The following is a 14,963-nucleotide window of genomic DNA, read 5'->3' on the forward strand; positions in this document are numbered from 1 at the left end:
TTTTTTCTCAGAATTGTAAGTTTATTTCTCACAATTGTGATTTTTTTTCTCAGAATTGTGATAAACTTTTTTCAAACTCGCAACTGCAAGTTATTAAGTCAGAATTGTGTGATATAAACTCGCAATTCTGAGAACTTATGAGTCTTTTTTTCCTTCTCAAAATTGGACTATAACTCACAATTGTGAGTTTATATCTCACAATTCTGAGAAAAAAAGTCAAAATTGCGAGATACAAACTCGCAATTGTGAAAAAAAGTCAGAATTGCAAGTTTTTATCTCGCAATTCTGACTTTATTTCTTGCAATTGTGAGTTTATATCTCATAATTCTGACTTTATCACACACAATTGCGAGTTTATATCTTACAATTTTCGAGAAAAAGTCAGAATTGTGAGTTTGTATCATGCAATTCTAAGAAAAAAGTCAGAACTGTGAGATGAACAGTCACAATTACCTTTTATTTTTTATTCAGTGGTGGAAATGGGTTTCCATAGGCCCCTCTGGTAAGTTAATTGATTATTTATTTGTTTGTTTGCCTGTTTTATTGTTTGCAGGACAAAATGGTAAGCCTAATTAATTAAAAGCAAGATGAACTTTTAACACTTTGGTTTTGTGGTTGAAATAAATCCCTAACCTTAAGTTTTCACTAATAAAAACAAATAGTAATGCGTCATCAAACGTTCAAAAAAACAGTTACTGCATTTCTGAGGACGGCTGAATTTGAGACACCTCATTATCAGTTAAAAGCATTAAATTCACTCACAGTCCAGTGTAGACATTAAAATCTAACAAAGAGCTCTGTCACATGTTTTCCCTTAAGGGCCGTTTCCTTTTCCCTGGGCTGGAAGGTGAAGAGGTCACATAAGCAGTGTTAATGGTTACCTAACATCTGACATCTAACATCTGGAATAAAATGCATTAGTTGATCAGACCAAAGAGAAAGAGATCTGTGTGGAATAAGAGGGGGTAAAAGAGGGTGGGAACTGCAATGGCAATGGAAACCGATGTGTCTTTGTCATGAATGAGAGAGCATGGCATGAATGCGGCTCATTACAACCCCAACAATGACCATGAGCATGCACATTCAGATGAGGACCGGCAATCAGACCAACAAAGACACGGCCATAAAGCCACAAAGTACAGACAAGAGAGCTGTATTCTGTGCGATGCATTTAAATTGCAAGTTGCAAATTAACAGGAAGAGTGGTATGTGGGAGGAAAAGAGATGTAGAAAAGGAGGACAGAAACAGAGAAGGAAGAGCGTGAGATATGAGAAGCTGATGCCATTTGAAGCATGTGAGCAGGGTATAATCTAACACTTCCAGAGATGTGATAAAGCACTGTAACAACACACTAATGTTGCGTGGAATAAGAATTAATAATGTTAAGAAATAAAATCATTAAAAGAAAATTATTATTATGATCTGTCATTGAGAAGTGCATACTCATTAAAATTCAAAGAGGCTCCTAATTCAACAATATGTTGCTCATCGCATTTAAATAAGACTCTAAAAGTGATCCGAGACTTTATTCCCACACACAAATGGTTTTTGCCCTCCTCAGCATTTCTAACAAACATCTCATAAGCAGGAGAACAGGATTGTGGTTCAGCCTGCAGCGAACACAGCCTGAAATCATGCAGCCCTTTGGAGCAGCAGATCCATCATTTTGACATCAACTCAACATATTAAACATTAGTTTGTCATTATCAAATCATTGGGGATTACCTTCAACCCCACTTCATTACCCCACTGCAAAATCTCAAATCTCACATTTCAAGAGACAGTTGATTCGAAAGATACAAAGAAAAGTGAACTGACCTGTGACAGAAACTTTCATGGTGGCCTCCAGAGGTCTGTTGTTATCCAGATCTTTGCTGAGTTTGAGCTCTCCGGTATTTGGGTTTAGAATCAGCAAACTCAGCTCATTTCCTTCAACGAAACTATACTTGAGCTTATCTGACACATCTGGGTCATAGGCAGGTACCTTTCCTATAATCCCAGATGGAAAACTGTTGGATTTGTTGGTGACGTAGTTATTGAAGATAATCTCAAAATTCTGCAGGACAGGATCGTTGTCGTTGACATCAACAAGACGAACGTGGACGGTTGCTCTGCTGACCAAAGGTGCGGACGTGGCCTGTACGACTATGACGTACTCCATTTTGGTCTCGTAGTCCAAATCCACGAGTGCTTTCAAGTCCCCAGTGAATATATCCAAATCAAAGACCTCGGGGATATTTCCTTCCACGATCTGGTACAATATCTGAGCGTTGGTTCCTTCATCTGGATCCATGGCGCTGATCCGGGCAACCACTGAATCAACAGGACTGTTTTCTTTGATGTAGATATACAGTTCATCCTTCTCAAAAACAGGAGCATTGTCGTTGATGTCCAAGACGGAAATCTGGATCTCCACCGCTGCTTTGAGAGGAGGAACACCTCTATCTACTGCATAAGCCTTCAGGTTATAAACTGGAACGTTTTCTCTGTCCAGCTTCCGCTGGGTTCTTATAATTCCAGAGTATTGCTCAATCATAAAGTCTCCTTCCCCATCATCTCCACCTTGAAAGGTGTAGCTCACACGCCCGTTAGACCCTGAATCCCTGTCTGAAGCAGATATCTGAAGCACACTGGTATACACAGGAGCATCTTCAAACACGGTACCCTGATATTTGTCCCTCCCAAACTGTGGTGTGTTATCATTGGCATCCAGAACAATGATTTCCACATAGGTGGTATCAGACTTCTGCGGGATACCATTGTCACGAGCGATGATGGCCAGTGTGTAGGAGGCTTGATCTTCATAGTCGATCTCCATCTGTGTGGTGATGGCACCTGTGTCCGGATCAATCTTGAACTGTGGAACATTGTCCTCCATGACATAGGTAATACGTGCATTCTCACCTGTGTCTTCATCTGTTGCGCTGATTACCACAACAGTTGATCCAATGGGTCGGTCCTCGCTGAAGGTTTGATGGTAGCTTGCGCTTTGGAACACGGGTCTGTGAGTGTTAGCATCTGTTACATTGATAAACACCTGCGCGGTGTCGATGCGTGTACCATCAGAGGCGGTTACAGTTAGAACGTACTGGCGCTCTTGTTTGTAATCTAACGGCAGCGCCAGTGTGATGAGTCCACCTCCGCTTTGACTAGTAATAGCAAACCGGTTCCGCGTGTTACCGCTGGAGATCTGATAGGTGACCACACTGTTTACATCACGGTCCAGAGCTGTAACAGTTAACACGCTGGTCCCTACAACTGCATCTTCATTGATTTTTAGCGAGTATACCTTTTCGGTAAACGTAGGGATGTTGTCGTTCACATCTAGGATGGTGATGCTAACACTAGCTGAGGACGACATCACTGGAACACCATTGTCTCTGGCTTCTACTCCAAAGGTGTAATACTCAGTGGTTTCCCTGTCCAGCTCAACACTGACTGTTATCCATCCAGTGCTGTTATTGATGGTGAAGGGAAAGCCTGGAGTGGTGTCTGTAAGGCTGTAATCTAAACGAGCATTTTCTCCAGAATCAGAATCAATGGCCTGAATGTGAATGACGGAATACCCAATGGGCACGTTCTCTAAAACAGTGGCTTGGAAAGGAGTGCTTACAAACATAGGAGCATTGTCATTCACATCCACAACTTGGATGACAACAATGCCTGTTCCGTTAATGAGAGGAGGCCTGCCTCCATCCTGTGCCTTTATGCGTAAGTTATACTCTCTGATCATTTCGTAGTCTAGAGGGTTTATGACATCAATGGCTCCGGTAGGGGTGTGAATGAAGAACTGACCTTTTACATTGCCGCTGATTATACTGTAATGAACCTTAGCGTTATTGCCTTCGTCGCGGTCAGTGGCGTCCACTTGGGCCACTTTAGTGTTAACGGCCACATTTTCGGGCACCTGGACTACGTATCTTTTCTCACTGAACTGAGGGTAGTTGTCGTTTTCATCTTCGACTGTGATGTGCACTGTCGCGGTAGCACTGCGGGGCCCAGGGTCCTTTCCTTGGTCATTGGCCTCTACTATCAGCTGATACTGGGACATGGTTTCTCTATCTGGACGCACACGGATCTTGACCAGGCCATTCCGAGAATCAATTTCAAACCCAGAATTAACACCCTCGCCATTCACAATCTTATATATCATGTTTGCATTGGATGGTGCATCTCCATCTGTCGCTCTGACTGTAATCACCTCAAAACCAACTTCCACATTTTCTCGTACCCTAACCCTGTATTCATTCTGTTCGAAAACAGGCCCGTGGTCGTTGGTGTCACTAACTGTGACCGTCAGGTACGACGTGGCTGAGCGTTTCGGTGTGCCATTATCAGTTGCTGTGACTTTAAATACATGCGTGTCTTTAACTTCTCTGTCTAAGGGCTGGACGGTTTCAATGCTGCCGGTTTGAGGGTCTATCCGAAAGAAGTCGTTAGAACGGCTGTCGAATAATGCTTCCATGCCATACTCGATCTTCCCCGCCTCTCCAGGGTCGCTGTCAGTGGCTTTGAGGGTGATGACGCGCGTACCCGCAGGCTCGTTCTCGGGCACTGAAACCTGGTAGTTCGGTAACTGAAACTGAGGCGCTGAATTCAAGGCTCGCTTTATTCTCGGTTTCCACTGATTTGATACGTGTTGCATAGGATGTAATGATGTTTGGACTGAGGCGAATCGTAATTTAAGGCACATAGAAAAAGGCTCACCGTTTGAGTTGTGAAACGAACAGCGAACAGTGTCTTTAAGGCGTCTCAAGTCCGTTTCCACACAGTACGCGTCCTTCACAAGTAAAGTCCCGTTACGCACAAACACATTCAGATGGTCTGAGGTGCAAGAAGTAGCAAAAACGCCAGAGTTCCTTGTGAAGACAGGTAAATAGTCCTTAAAACTAAGGAGTAAATCACCTGGAGAAAAGCAGGAAGTTAGTCCCAAGTTATAAAAGCAATCCACGTTAATATCAGGATTAGTCACTCTCTTCCGTTTATATTTGAACACGCAATTTCGTCCGTGTAAAAACACAGCAAATTGTGCATTAACTAGTCCTTCAGTTGTTAAAGATTGGATTTTAAAATAAAGAGGCAGCGCGCTGTGAGGCGCGCGCGCACAATCCACCTCTCCATTTAAACGCACGACTCCATCTCTCCAGTCCACTTTAATAAAGTTTCCAATGTATTTGGAAGTTAAAGTCCTGTCTATTTTATACGTCCAACCTGGTCCCAGTGACAAATTGGCCAAAACAGCTCCAGAATGTAAAGTCTCCGAGAGGTGCAAGTCGAAACATCCCATGAGAGGAGCGCAAAGGAGAAGGTGAACCCATAATAACCAACACATTACTAGATCCATGGTGTAAAACTCCACAAAACATGCAGAAAAACACGTCAGCTCTCCTTCTGCCGGCACGTCGACCTTCTTTTATCCTTCATTGTAGCTTTTTAACAGTAGAAAACACAGTTTATCAGGCTGGTATCCATGGAGCCAAGTGACATTACCCACGTTAAGTTTTAAATGAGACAAAATGGCTCCGTGCGTGCGCGTCTCTCCCCCAGCACACACACACATACACGCACACACACACAGTCATTAACATAAACCTGCACTGCACCTCCTCTCAGGACTAAAGAATAACTCTCATGGAAATTCAACTATTGTTATTCACCTCTGCATTTTTTCTTTGGTTCTTTTGGCGACTTTTACACCCTAACGTGAGTTACCCGGCGCGTCAAACTAGAAAGTGCCCATTATATATGTATAAAAAATGAAGTTTTTGGATTAAACATTTTCTACGCAACTGTTCATATGGAGATTTTTAGACGCAAATACTTTTATTATAAATAAACTTCGCTTTGTTTACTATAATAAGTGAGTTCCAGTTTGTTTAGGCTGTATGGATAAAGTTTAGTGTCTCCAAGTGACATAAATGCGCACCACGTGTTTAAATCGCTCAGTTTACAAGCGGCTGTAAAGTAATAAAGAGTTACCAATTCTGGGTTCCCTATCTGTTATTCTATGTGAGTAGAGTAAAACTAAATTGTACATGAATGAATGATTACTTATTCTCTATACAAACCACAAGATAGTTATTATAATTGAACAGTGGTTATGGCATAGTTAATGGAAATTACAGAAATATTTTAAAACTTCTTACACCCCAAGTAAAAAAGTTATAATATATATTTAAAATGCATTTATTTTATACTTAGTTCAAGTCTATTGTCATATTGCTGACATATCGTTTACTGATAGCCTATACAAAATTGTAATTAAACTTTATGTGAAGCACTACTTGTGCACAATGCACATATCAAGCCTTAAATACGTTTTAATGTCACTATTCATGAGGATTGTATTTTCTTTAAATAATATCGGTCTTTAAATGAAAAAATATTTAAAGTGTACCTAAAGTATACTTGCAATAGTTCCACTTTAACACTATCAAACAATCTTTATTTGGTCTTCAGTATTACTTCCACACAATTAAAGTGCATTAAGTACAAAATTAGTTCCAATTTAGTAAACTTTATTTAGTAAATATTCCAGTTAGGTATTTTTATTAAGTGCATAATTTGTAAATGTAGTTGTAGTATACTTAGCATGAAATAAATGTATTTTAAATACATTGTAGTATATTTATTTCACTAGGGACTGTTTTAGCCCTTTTGAGTTCTGTTTTGGAATTACATTTTAAGCATTGGTGCAAAAGAATCATGACAACGACGTTTTTACTTATCTTCGAAAACAGAAAACAACAAAAAAAAAAGTTGAGATTTGAAGTTTATTACTTACTTGATGTCTTTTTTACACCATGTATTTGTAGTAATGCGTATTACTAAAATTGTGAGAGTAAACTTGTATTATAGGAATATGGGTTTGTATTACCCTAACATTTAGTGTCCTCTTAATAGATAAACAGATGTCGAGATAAACAGACGGAGAGAAAAAAAACTGCTATGGATTTCTTAATCAGTTTATTTACGTTAATAATACTAATTCAAATTATAAAGCGATTCACCTACATCCTTAAAAAATAAGGTTCTTTAGATGGTTCCATGAAGAACCTTCAACACAAACTGCACAAACCGTTCTGTAAAGTGGAAAAAAAGTCACTCTGATTATTAAAACGTTCTTCACAGTAGGAAAATAATGGTTCTTTTAAAGACCGTTTGCTGAAACGTACTTTAAGGTACCAAAATTGGTACAAAAAACGTTTTGGAACTTTATTTGAGAGCTTTCTCTAATACAGTCTTGATGAATTGTTATGTCAAAGCTACATATTTAAAAACACGAGAAGTTGCAATATATTATATTGCAATGTTCTAACAGTATATAGTTTAAATACGTTAATTTAGCGTTATGACATAGCTGTCATTAATTAAAACTGATGACCAGAGGCACTAGACATGCAGTAAGTGATGGGCTCACGCCCTCTATTGGCAGAGAAAAGAAGTCACAATACTCAAAATAATACTCGAGAACAAACCGTGAACCTGTGGATTAATATTTGTCTGTAAAATTGCATAGATTAGTATGTGATGCACAATAAAAGGCACTTTAACAACATACATTTAAAAAATCTTAAGAGCAATTCAACAATCAGTGTGTATATTATACAAATAATTTACAATTTCCAAGTTAATTACAACTGAATAAAAAAAATTCATAAAACATACAACTCACATTAAAGGAGTAGTTCACTTTCTGAACAAAAATGTACAGATAATGTACTCACCCCCTTGTCTTTCAAGATGTTCATGTTTTTCTTTCTTCAGTCATAAAGAAATGATGTTTTTGAGGATTTCTCTCCATATAATGGACTTCTATGGTGTTTGAACTTCCAAAAGGCAGCTTCAAAGGGCTCTAAACGATCACAGCCGAGGAAAAAAGGGTCTTGTCTAGCAAAATGATGGGTTATTTTCTAAAACAAAATTGGCAAGACAAGCGTTTAAGATTAAAAAGTATATAAGTTGTTAATGTTCATTCAATGTTCATTCATCATCGCTAGATAAGACCCTTCTTTCTCGGCTGGGATCATTTAGAGCCCTTTGAAACTGAATTTAAACTGCATTTTGGAAGTTCAAACTCGGGGGCACCATAGAAGTCCATTATATGGAGAGAAATACTGAAATGTTTTCCTCAAAAAACACCATTTCTTTACGACTGAAGAAAGAAAGACATGAACATCTTGGATGACAAGGGGCCGAGTACATTATCTGTAAATTCTTGTTCTGAAAGTGAACTACTCCTTTAAGGATTTTCACATCCTGAATGTCTGTGAATACTAAGAGCCTTAAGTTCTTGTTATTGTCCTTCACATAAAACACAAGAGATGCTGGTTTGTGCTGCATGTGTCTCATCTGACGGGTTTTGGATGTTGTTGGTTTGTGTCTTTAGGTGGGCAGTTAATGCAGCTTTGACCTTTCTGAAGAGTGAATTTTGTGGGTCCCAGGCGGATGATCTTCCCACTGCCCAAACATTCATCTCCCTTATATAGGACAGCAAACTGCAAAGCAAACACAAGTCAGGTTGGAATGAAAAATCCTCCAAAATGCCCAGTCCTGTTCTATGTGTAGTTTTCAAAGGGCATAAAGCAGTAAGTCACAGAAAGTCATACTATCATGATTTTAACACAGTAATACAGTTCATTAGTCTAACTGTAGGCTGTTTACAGTTGAAAAATCAACCTAGCAAGCTTGAACACTGCTTAAAATGTACATATATGACTATAAAACCACTTATGTCATTGTATTTGTTGCGCAAAAAGCAACACATTTATTGCAAAACACAAAAGGGCTACAGTCTGTTATTTAAAGGGAATATGTTATAGTGATGAAAAGCAGTAAAAGGTTTCGGACCTAGTTAAAAGTCACATTTTGTTCCCAAAGTCTAGTGTAAAAGTAAAACCACACGTAAATGATTTATGACGACACATCAGGAATTTGGTTAAACATTCAAGACACATTCCGCAGCAGTTTAGATACAGTTGGAAGTCAAAAGTTTCCATACACCTTGCCACATACACCTTAGACAGTCCCCAAGAGAAAATAATAGTTGAATTTCTAAAAATTACCCCGTTCAAAAGTTTACATACACTTGATTCTTAATCCTGTGTTGTTCTGAATGATCCACAGCTGTTTTTTTTTTTGTTTGTTTGTTTTGGCTTATTTCTGAATGGCAGTACTAAATAAAAAATATGATATTTAAGCAAAATAAGAAAAATGCTCACATCTTAATGCATTGTTTGTCCTTTTGAAGCATCAATGAGAGTTTAAACCTTCTGCAATAGTTGCATATGAGTCCCTCAGTTGTCCTCAATGAGAAAAGACGGATCTCAAAATCACTCCTTGTTGGAAAGGCTTCAAAAACACGAAAATGCTGAAAAACCAAAGAATTTGTCGGACCTGAAGGATTTTTCTGAAGAACAGCTGGCAGTTTAACTGTTCAGGACAAACAAGGGAAGAATCAAGTGTATGTAAACTTTTAAACAGGGTCATTTTTACAAATTTAACTATTATTTTCTCTTGTGGACTATATGTAAACGTTCATTATGTGATATATCTTATTCAGGTCAGTACTAATTAAAAATAACATGTATTTTGTATGATCCCTTTTATTTTATTAAAATAATTAACATTTTGCAGATTCTGCAAGGTGTATGTAAACTTTTGACAACTGTATTTCTGGATTACCTGTCCAGGTGTCAATGCTCTTATTGGCTCTTTCAGCATTACCCACACTGACCCATCTAGATTTAAGGTTACAGTACATGGAGCTGAAAGAAAAAAAGATATTGATATTGGGACTGTTTAAAACAGGACATTTTTGTAGACTAGTCTTGTTACTGTTAAGTAAAACTGAAAATAAAACTATTATTAAATTAATCAAAATGTCTTTTTTATATTACAAATATAAACATAAACATAAACTTATTTGATTTAATTAAGTTGTCAAAATGTTCAACAACTAAAATTACTAAAACTGAAATAAAAATATTTTAAAGCTAAATATAGCTATAGCTAAATATAGACTAAAAATGACAAAAGCACATAACACAATTACTAAAAATTAAACTAAACTTACAATAACTGCATTTGAAAAATAATTCAATACTATAATAATATATAAAAAATACTAAACAGAGAAAAAAAATATATTGGCTGCTGGTTGTTACTCATGTTTTAAACTGAAGTGTTTTCTAACAATTTCCAGTTAAAATAGAAAACAAATTGAAAGCAACTCACTTAAAAGCATCCGGTTATTGAAACGGAAGTGACATTCCATCATCTGAGTGCGGACAAGTTCAACAGGCGGGTCTTCGGCTATCCAGTGGAAGCGGTCTGTCTGTAATGTGTCTCGGAACAGTGCTGGGTGGTTAGAGGTTGGACCCTGCAGGACATGCCATATTTTACAAATCAGTCGACCGGAAAAGTCATTTGTGATTTTGTGGCCTTTTTCTAGCAAAATAATTGATGTAACTTACCACAAATACATCACCGGTTGTGATATCTTTATCAACTACAAACCAAGGGTCTGCCTGCCCTCCTATTCTAGCCCTCTGACCCAGTGTTAATGTGAACCAGCCTGTGGCGAAATAAAGTAAAAATGTGTGTATTGGTCATACAGTATCACAGACACTATGTGGAAGAACATGAACAATTATTAAATTAATATCAACCTTTATGCTGCCCCATAACCTTTCCATCTTCAATGGAGACAAAATTTCCTGGTTTGGGCTCGATGTACTGCAAAGAAATTGACATAGACATGAAATAGTACCAAATTAAGGGACTAAAGTACAAATTAGAGTTAACAAATTATCTCTGAAAGGAGGTTTTAACTTTTTCTAGCAATAAATATTAATTTAGCAATAAATATTAAATACAAATAAATGTTAAACACATATAATAAATGTTAAATAAAATTATTTTAAAAATATATAAATTAAATGTCAGACAAGGTAACAGGGTTGCAAATTTAACCTATATGTAGGGCTAGACAGTTTAGGGCCCAATGTTTGTGGCCCAAGTGTTTGATAATTTTTTTTCTTACAATAAACTTATAATAGGGTTGAGCTTTTGAGACATATTGACATATTGATAAATTCAGTCAACAATACAATTTGTGTGACACTTAAAAAAAGTATAATAATAATAATAATAATAATTTATCCAACATATACAGTGCCTTGCAAAAGTATTCATATCCTTGCATTTTTAGTTTTCACATTTTATGTTGCTGCCTTACATTAAACTGCTTTTAAAAATAATAAAAAAATAAATAAAAATTCCACATCAATCTACATTCCATACAAAATAATGGCAAAGCAAAAACAGGTTTTTTAACATCTTTGCAAAATTATTAAAAATAAAACACTGAATTGATTCCATCGCATAGGTATTCATACCCTTATCTGGGACAGTTGAAATTTGAACCCAATCAAACAATTCTGGAGAAACCTTAAAACTGTACGTCTGCCAGACCCCATCCACTCTGACAGAACTTGAGAGGTGGAGAGGTTAGGAGAAAAATTGCAGATAATTGCTAAATGCTGATTTGCAAAGCTTGTCGCAACATATTCAAAAAGACTTCAGTAAAGGTGCTTCAACTAATGTTGCGTTCCAGGCAACTCGTGTTTTTCCGACCTTCTACCAGTGAAAGTGCACTGAAACGGCAGTCAAACCCCTGACTTCCCACTCGTCAACTCGTACTAGATCGATGGACTAAACAACAAAACAACAATGTCAGCCCTAATGGATGCAGTGTTTATGCAAGTAGTGCACGGTGGAAAAATAGAGCTTAGGACAATATAACGTTGCAATCAAATTAATAATAATATAAAAATAATAGTAATTCATAAATGTGCCCAGGCAATTTGGCGTGACTTGCCTGGAACGCTACAAAGTCATAAGTCGTGGTTTGAAGTGGTGATTTACCAGTTAAAAAACCTGCCTGGAACGCAGCATAAGTACTGAGTTAAGGGTATGAATACTTATGCAATGTACTTATTTCAGTGTTTTACGTTTTTTAATAAATTTACAAAGTTGTGACAATTGTTTTTGCCTTGTCATAATGGTGTATGCAGTGTAGATTGATGTGGAAAAAAAGTAATTTAAAGCAGTTTAACATAAGACAGCAACATAACAAATGTGAAACAATAAAGGGGTGTCAATACTTTTGCAAGGCACTGTAAAACAGTTGCAGTCTTTACTAGACATTAGGAGAGATTTATGTTTTTATTGCTTTAAACAATACCAGGACACCAGTTTGTACACCCTGCATCAAACATACCTCAAGGATAAAGTTCTCAAAATCTCTCTCTCCAATGAAACAGATCCCCATGCTCTTTCAGAGAAAAGAGAAATATATATTTTCAATCAATTGCATTTACATTATATTTAGTAACTGAGCAAACACTGTATTAATTAATTAGTGGAATATACTACATTTAAAATACTGAGCATTACTAAATGTCACATCTCTCTTGTCAGAGACCTTGGATCTTGTATAAAAGACTTAAAATATGTGATTTATTTAATTTAGTACATGGGTGCCCAACCCTGTTCCTGGAGATCTACCTTCCTGCAAAGTTCAGTCCCAATCCTGATCAAACACACCTGTCTTATAATTATAAAGTGCTCCTTCAGATCCTAATTAGTTGGTTCAGTTGTGTTTGATCATGGTTAGAGCTGAACTCTGCAGGAAGGTAGATTGGCCAGGAAGGTTGGGCTATGATTAAGTACCTCTTTTTTCTTTAGAACATGCTGGAAGCCAGCCTCAGCAGCAATTTTTTTCACAAAGTCTTTGGTTAGCCCAGCTAGGGGAAATATTGTGTGTCGCAGAGCATCCTGGGAAATCTGACTGAGAAAGAATGTCTGGTCCTTTAAGCGATCAGCACCCTGATAGAGCCGCACAGCTAATAAGATTCAAAAGAAGAGTAAAGATCCATTTGAAAACAAATAACAGATATAACGGATATTAACTCAACTTAAAGGAATGTAATTGGTAAAAAAAAAAAATGAAAGAAAAGAAAGAACAAAAGAAAAGAATAAGACATGTTTTGCATATAGAAAATGTTATACTTTTAGACAAGTAAAAAATGTAAAGTATACATCATGATGGTATGTGTTTGTAATTATAACAATTGTAAAAATAATTTGACATTAAAATATTTTTTTTAATTATTATGAATAGAAAAAAATAAAATAAAATCAAAATACAACTTGTATTTGTATGATTTTCATTACTATTTTAGATATTTTGATTTGGTACTAAAAAGAACATACTAAACACACGTAAACACAGTTTATTTCCATGTCCTCTACATTGCATGGACAGATGTCACACTTACACTTTCTAATTTCAAACCGATCTCTGAAGAGGGTTCTGGGAGGTGGAACGTGCTTCTGTTGAAAAACCTCCTCATCCTCCTGGGACGTCCGAGCATAGTGTCCTGTTGCCATTGCATCAGCACCTAAAGTGGACAAATAACATTTTCCGCATTTTATGTTAAGGACCCAACCTTAAACTCACAACAAACACTACAACAAATAGGCATAAGCAACATCTAACATTGATAATCAATGAATGTGAAAAGTTCATTGATTAACTTAACTTACCTAAAGTATTAACCGCATACTGATAGAAGTGCTTAAACTTGATGTGTTTGTTACACATTATGTCTGGATTTGGTGTTCTGCCCTTCTCATATTCACTGAGAAGATTACTAAGAAAGAAAGAAAGAATATAACCAAACTGTGTACACAAACATTTTGAATTTAATAATCTTGAAATATTAACTATGGGTAATATTTACCTAAATACTTCATGCCAGTATTCTTTAACATACGAGACCTGGTGGAAAGGCATATCCAGCATCTTACACACTTTATACGCGTCTTCACAGTCTCTCTCTGATGGACAGACCCCTCTCTCATCTTGAGAGTCCCAGTTCTTCATGAACACACCAGTCACATGATAGCCTGATGGCAGAGAAACACATAACATATATCTTTAAACCAATTATGCTAGTTTGAAACACCAGAAAGTGCTTTTTTTGGTCTGCAACTCGGCATATTGAACTTTATATGCATTGTGTATAGCATTTGTAAACATAACAAACAGCGTTTTTATGTTTTCTTTCCTGTTTTGGTTTAAATTAATCTTTCTACAATATTCGTATCTCATTTAAATAAAAAAAATTGGCTTGGCATTCACACATATGTCACACAGACTTAAGTTTGCAAATCATTTATTATACAATAAAATCAAACGTACAGTCTACAACACAATAAGCACATTACAGCATTCAATAAACCACTTGTATTAGTTTATATTATAATTACTACAATGTATTAATATATAACATACATAATATATAATAAACAATTGCAGCAGGTTATTATAGCATCCATACAAAGTACAACAGAGTTTATTTATAAGAAACTTACGTAACTTACGAAATGTTTTAATGCTCATAATGTGCACAGTAAATGGGACTCTTAATTTAGTAAGTTAATGTCGTAAAATTATAATGAATTTGGACCACACTGAAATCTTACCCATTCTTTTGAGTAACAGTGCACTGACAGAGCTGTCAACCCCTCCAGACATAGCACACACAACATGTCTGAGCACACTCATGACATCTATTTTAAAATGAGCGCAAATATCTTTAATCAGACAAGTAAAAAAATTTTTAAGACATTTCACGCCAATGCTATGAAGGTCGCCATAATTAAAGCTCTTTTCTAAATATTGACCGATCGGAAACAAATCACTAATGAAAGTATGGTTCCGGGCATTGCTTTTAGTCGAACTCTTTTAACGGTAACACTGCAAGTAAAGCGTGGCGTTTAAAGTCCACAGAAATATAATAAGCAGAATGGTAATAAGAAATTGCAAAAAAAAAGTAAATGGGCGTGACTTTGTGGTTCACCATATTTTTCTTCTGTTTTAATTTAAATTAAA

General features: G+C 36.5%; 2 protein-coding genes across 2 annotated transcripts in view; both read right to left on the reverse strand.

The window, feature by feature from the left end:
- celsr1a (cadherin EGF LAG seven-pass G-type receptor 1a) overlaps nt 1-5,319 on the reverse strand; it is a 149,181-nt gene extending 143,862 nt beyond the window's left edge. Inside the window, exons 1-2 of the mRNA XM_073837828.1 lie at nt 5,213-5,319; nt 1,820-4,860 (exon numbers count right to left, since the gene is read on the reverse strand). Of these exons, the coding sequence (XP_073693929.1) occupies nt 1,820-4,860; nt 5,213-5,319 (3,148 nt within the window). The remainder of the gene's footprint in view (nt 1-1,819; nt 4,861-5,212) is intronic.
- Nucleotides 5,320-7,476: 2,157 nt separating this feature from the next.
- Nucleotides 7,477-14,720, reverse strand: trmu (tRNA 5-methylaminomethyl-2-thiouridylate methyltransferase). The gene is made up of 11 exons (XM_073838318.1): nt 14,555-14,720; nt 13,810-13,975; nt 13,613-13,719; nt 13,345-13,467; nt 12,737-12,909; nt 12,285-12,338; nt 10,672-10,738; nt 10,477-10,577; nt 10,238-10,382; nt 9,686-9,768; nt 7,477-8,499 (listed from the first exon to the last, which is right to left on the reverse strand). Exons 1-11 carry the CDS (start codon nt 14,634-14,636, stop codon nt 8,350-8,352), a joined length of 1,251 nt encoding a protein of 416 aa, XP_073694419.1. The 5' UTR covers nt 14,637-14,720; the 3' UTR covers nt 7,477-8,349.
- Between the last annotated feature and the right edge of the window lie 243 nt (nt 14,721-14,963).

The sequence above is a fragment of the Garra rufa genome, chromosome 4, assembly GCF_049309525.1.
Source record: "Garra rufa chromosome 4, GarRuf1.0, whole genome shotgun sequence".
In the NCBI taxonomy this organism is placed as follows: Eukaryota; Metazoa; Chordata; class Actinopteri; order Cypriniformes; family Cyprinidae; genus Garra; species Garra rufa.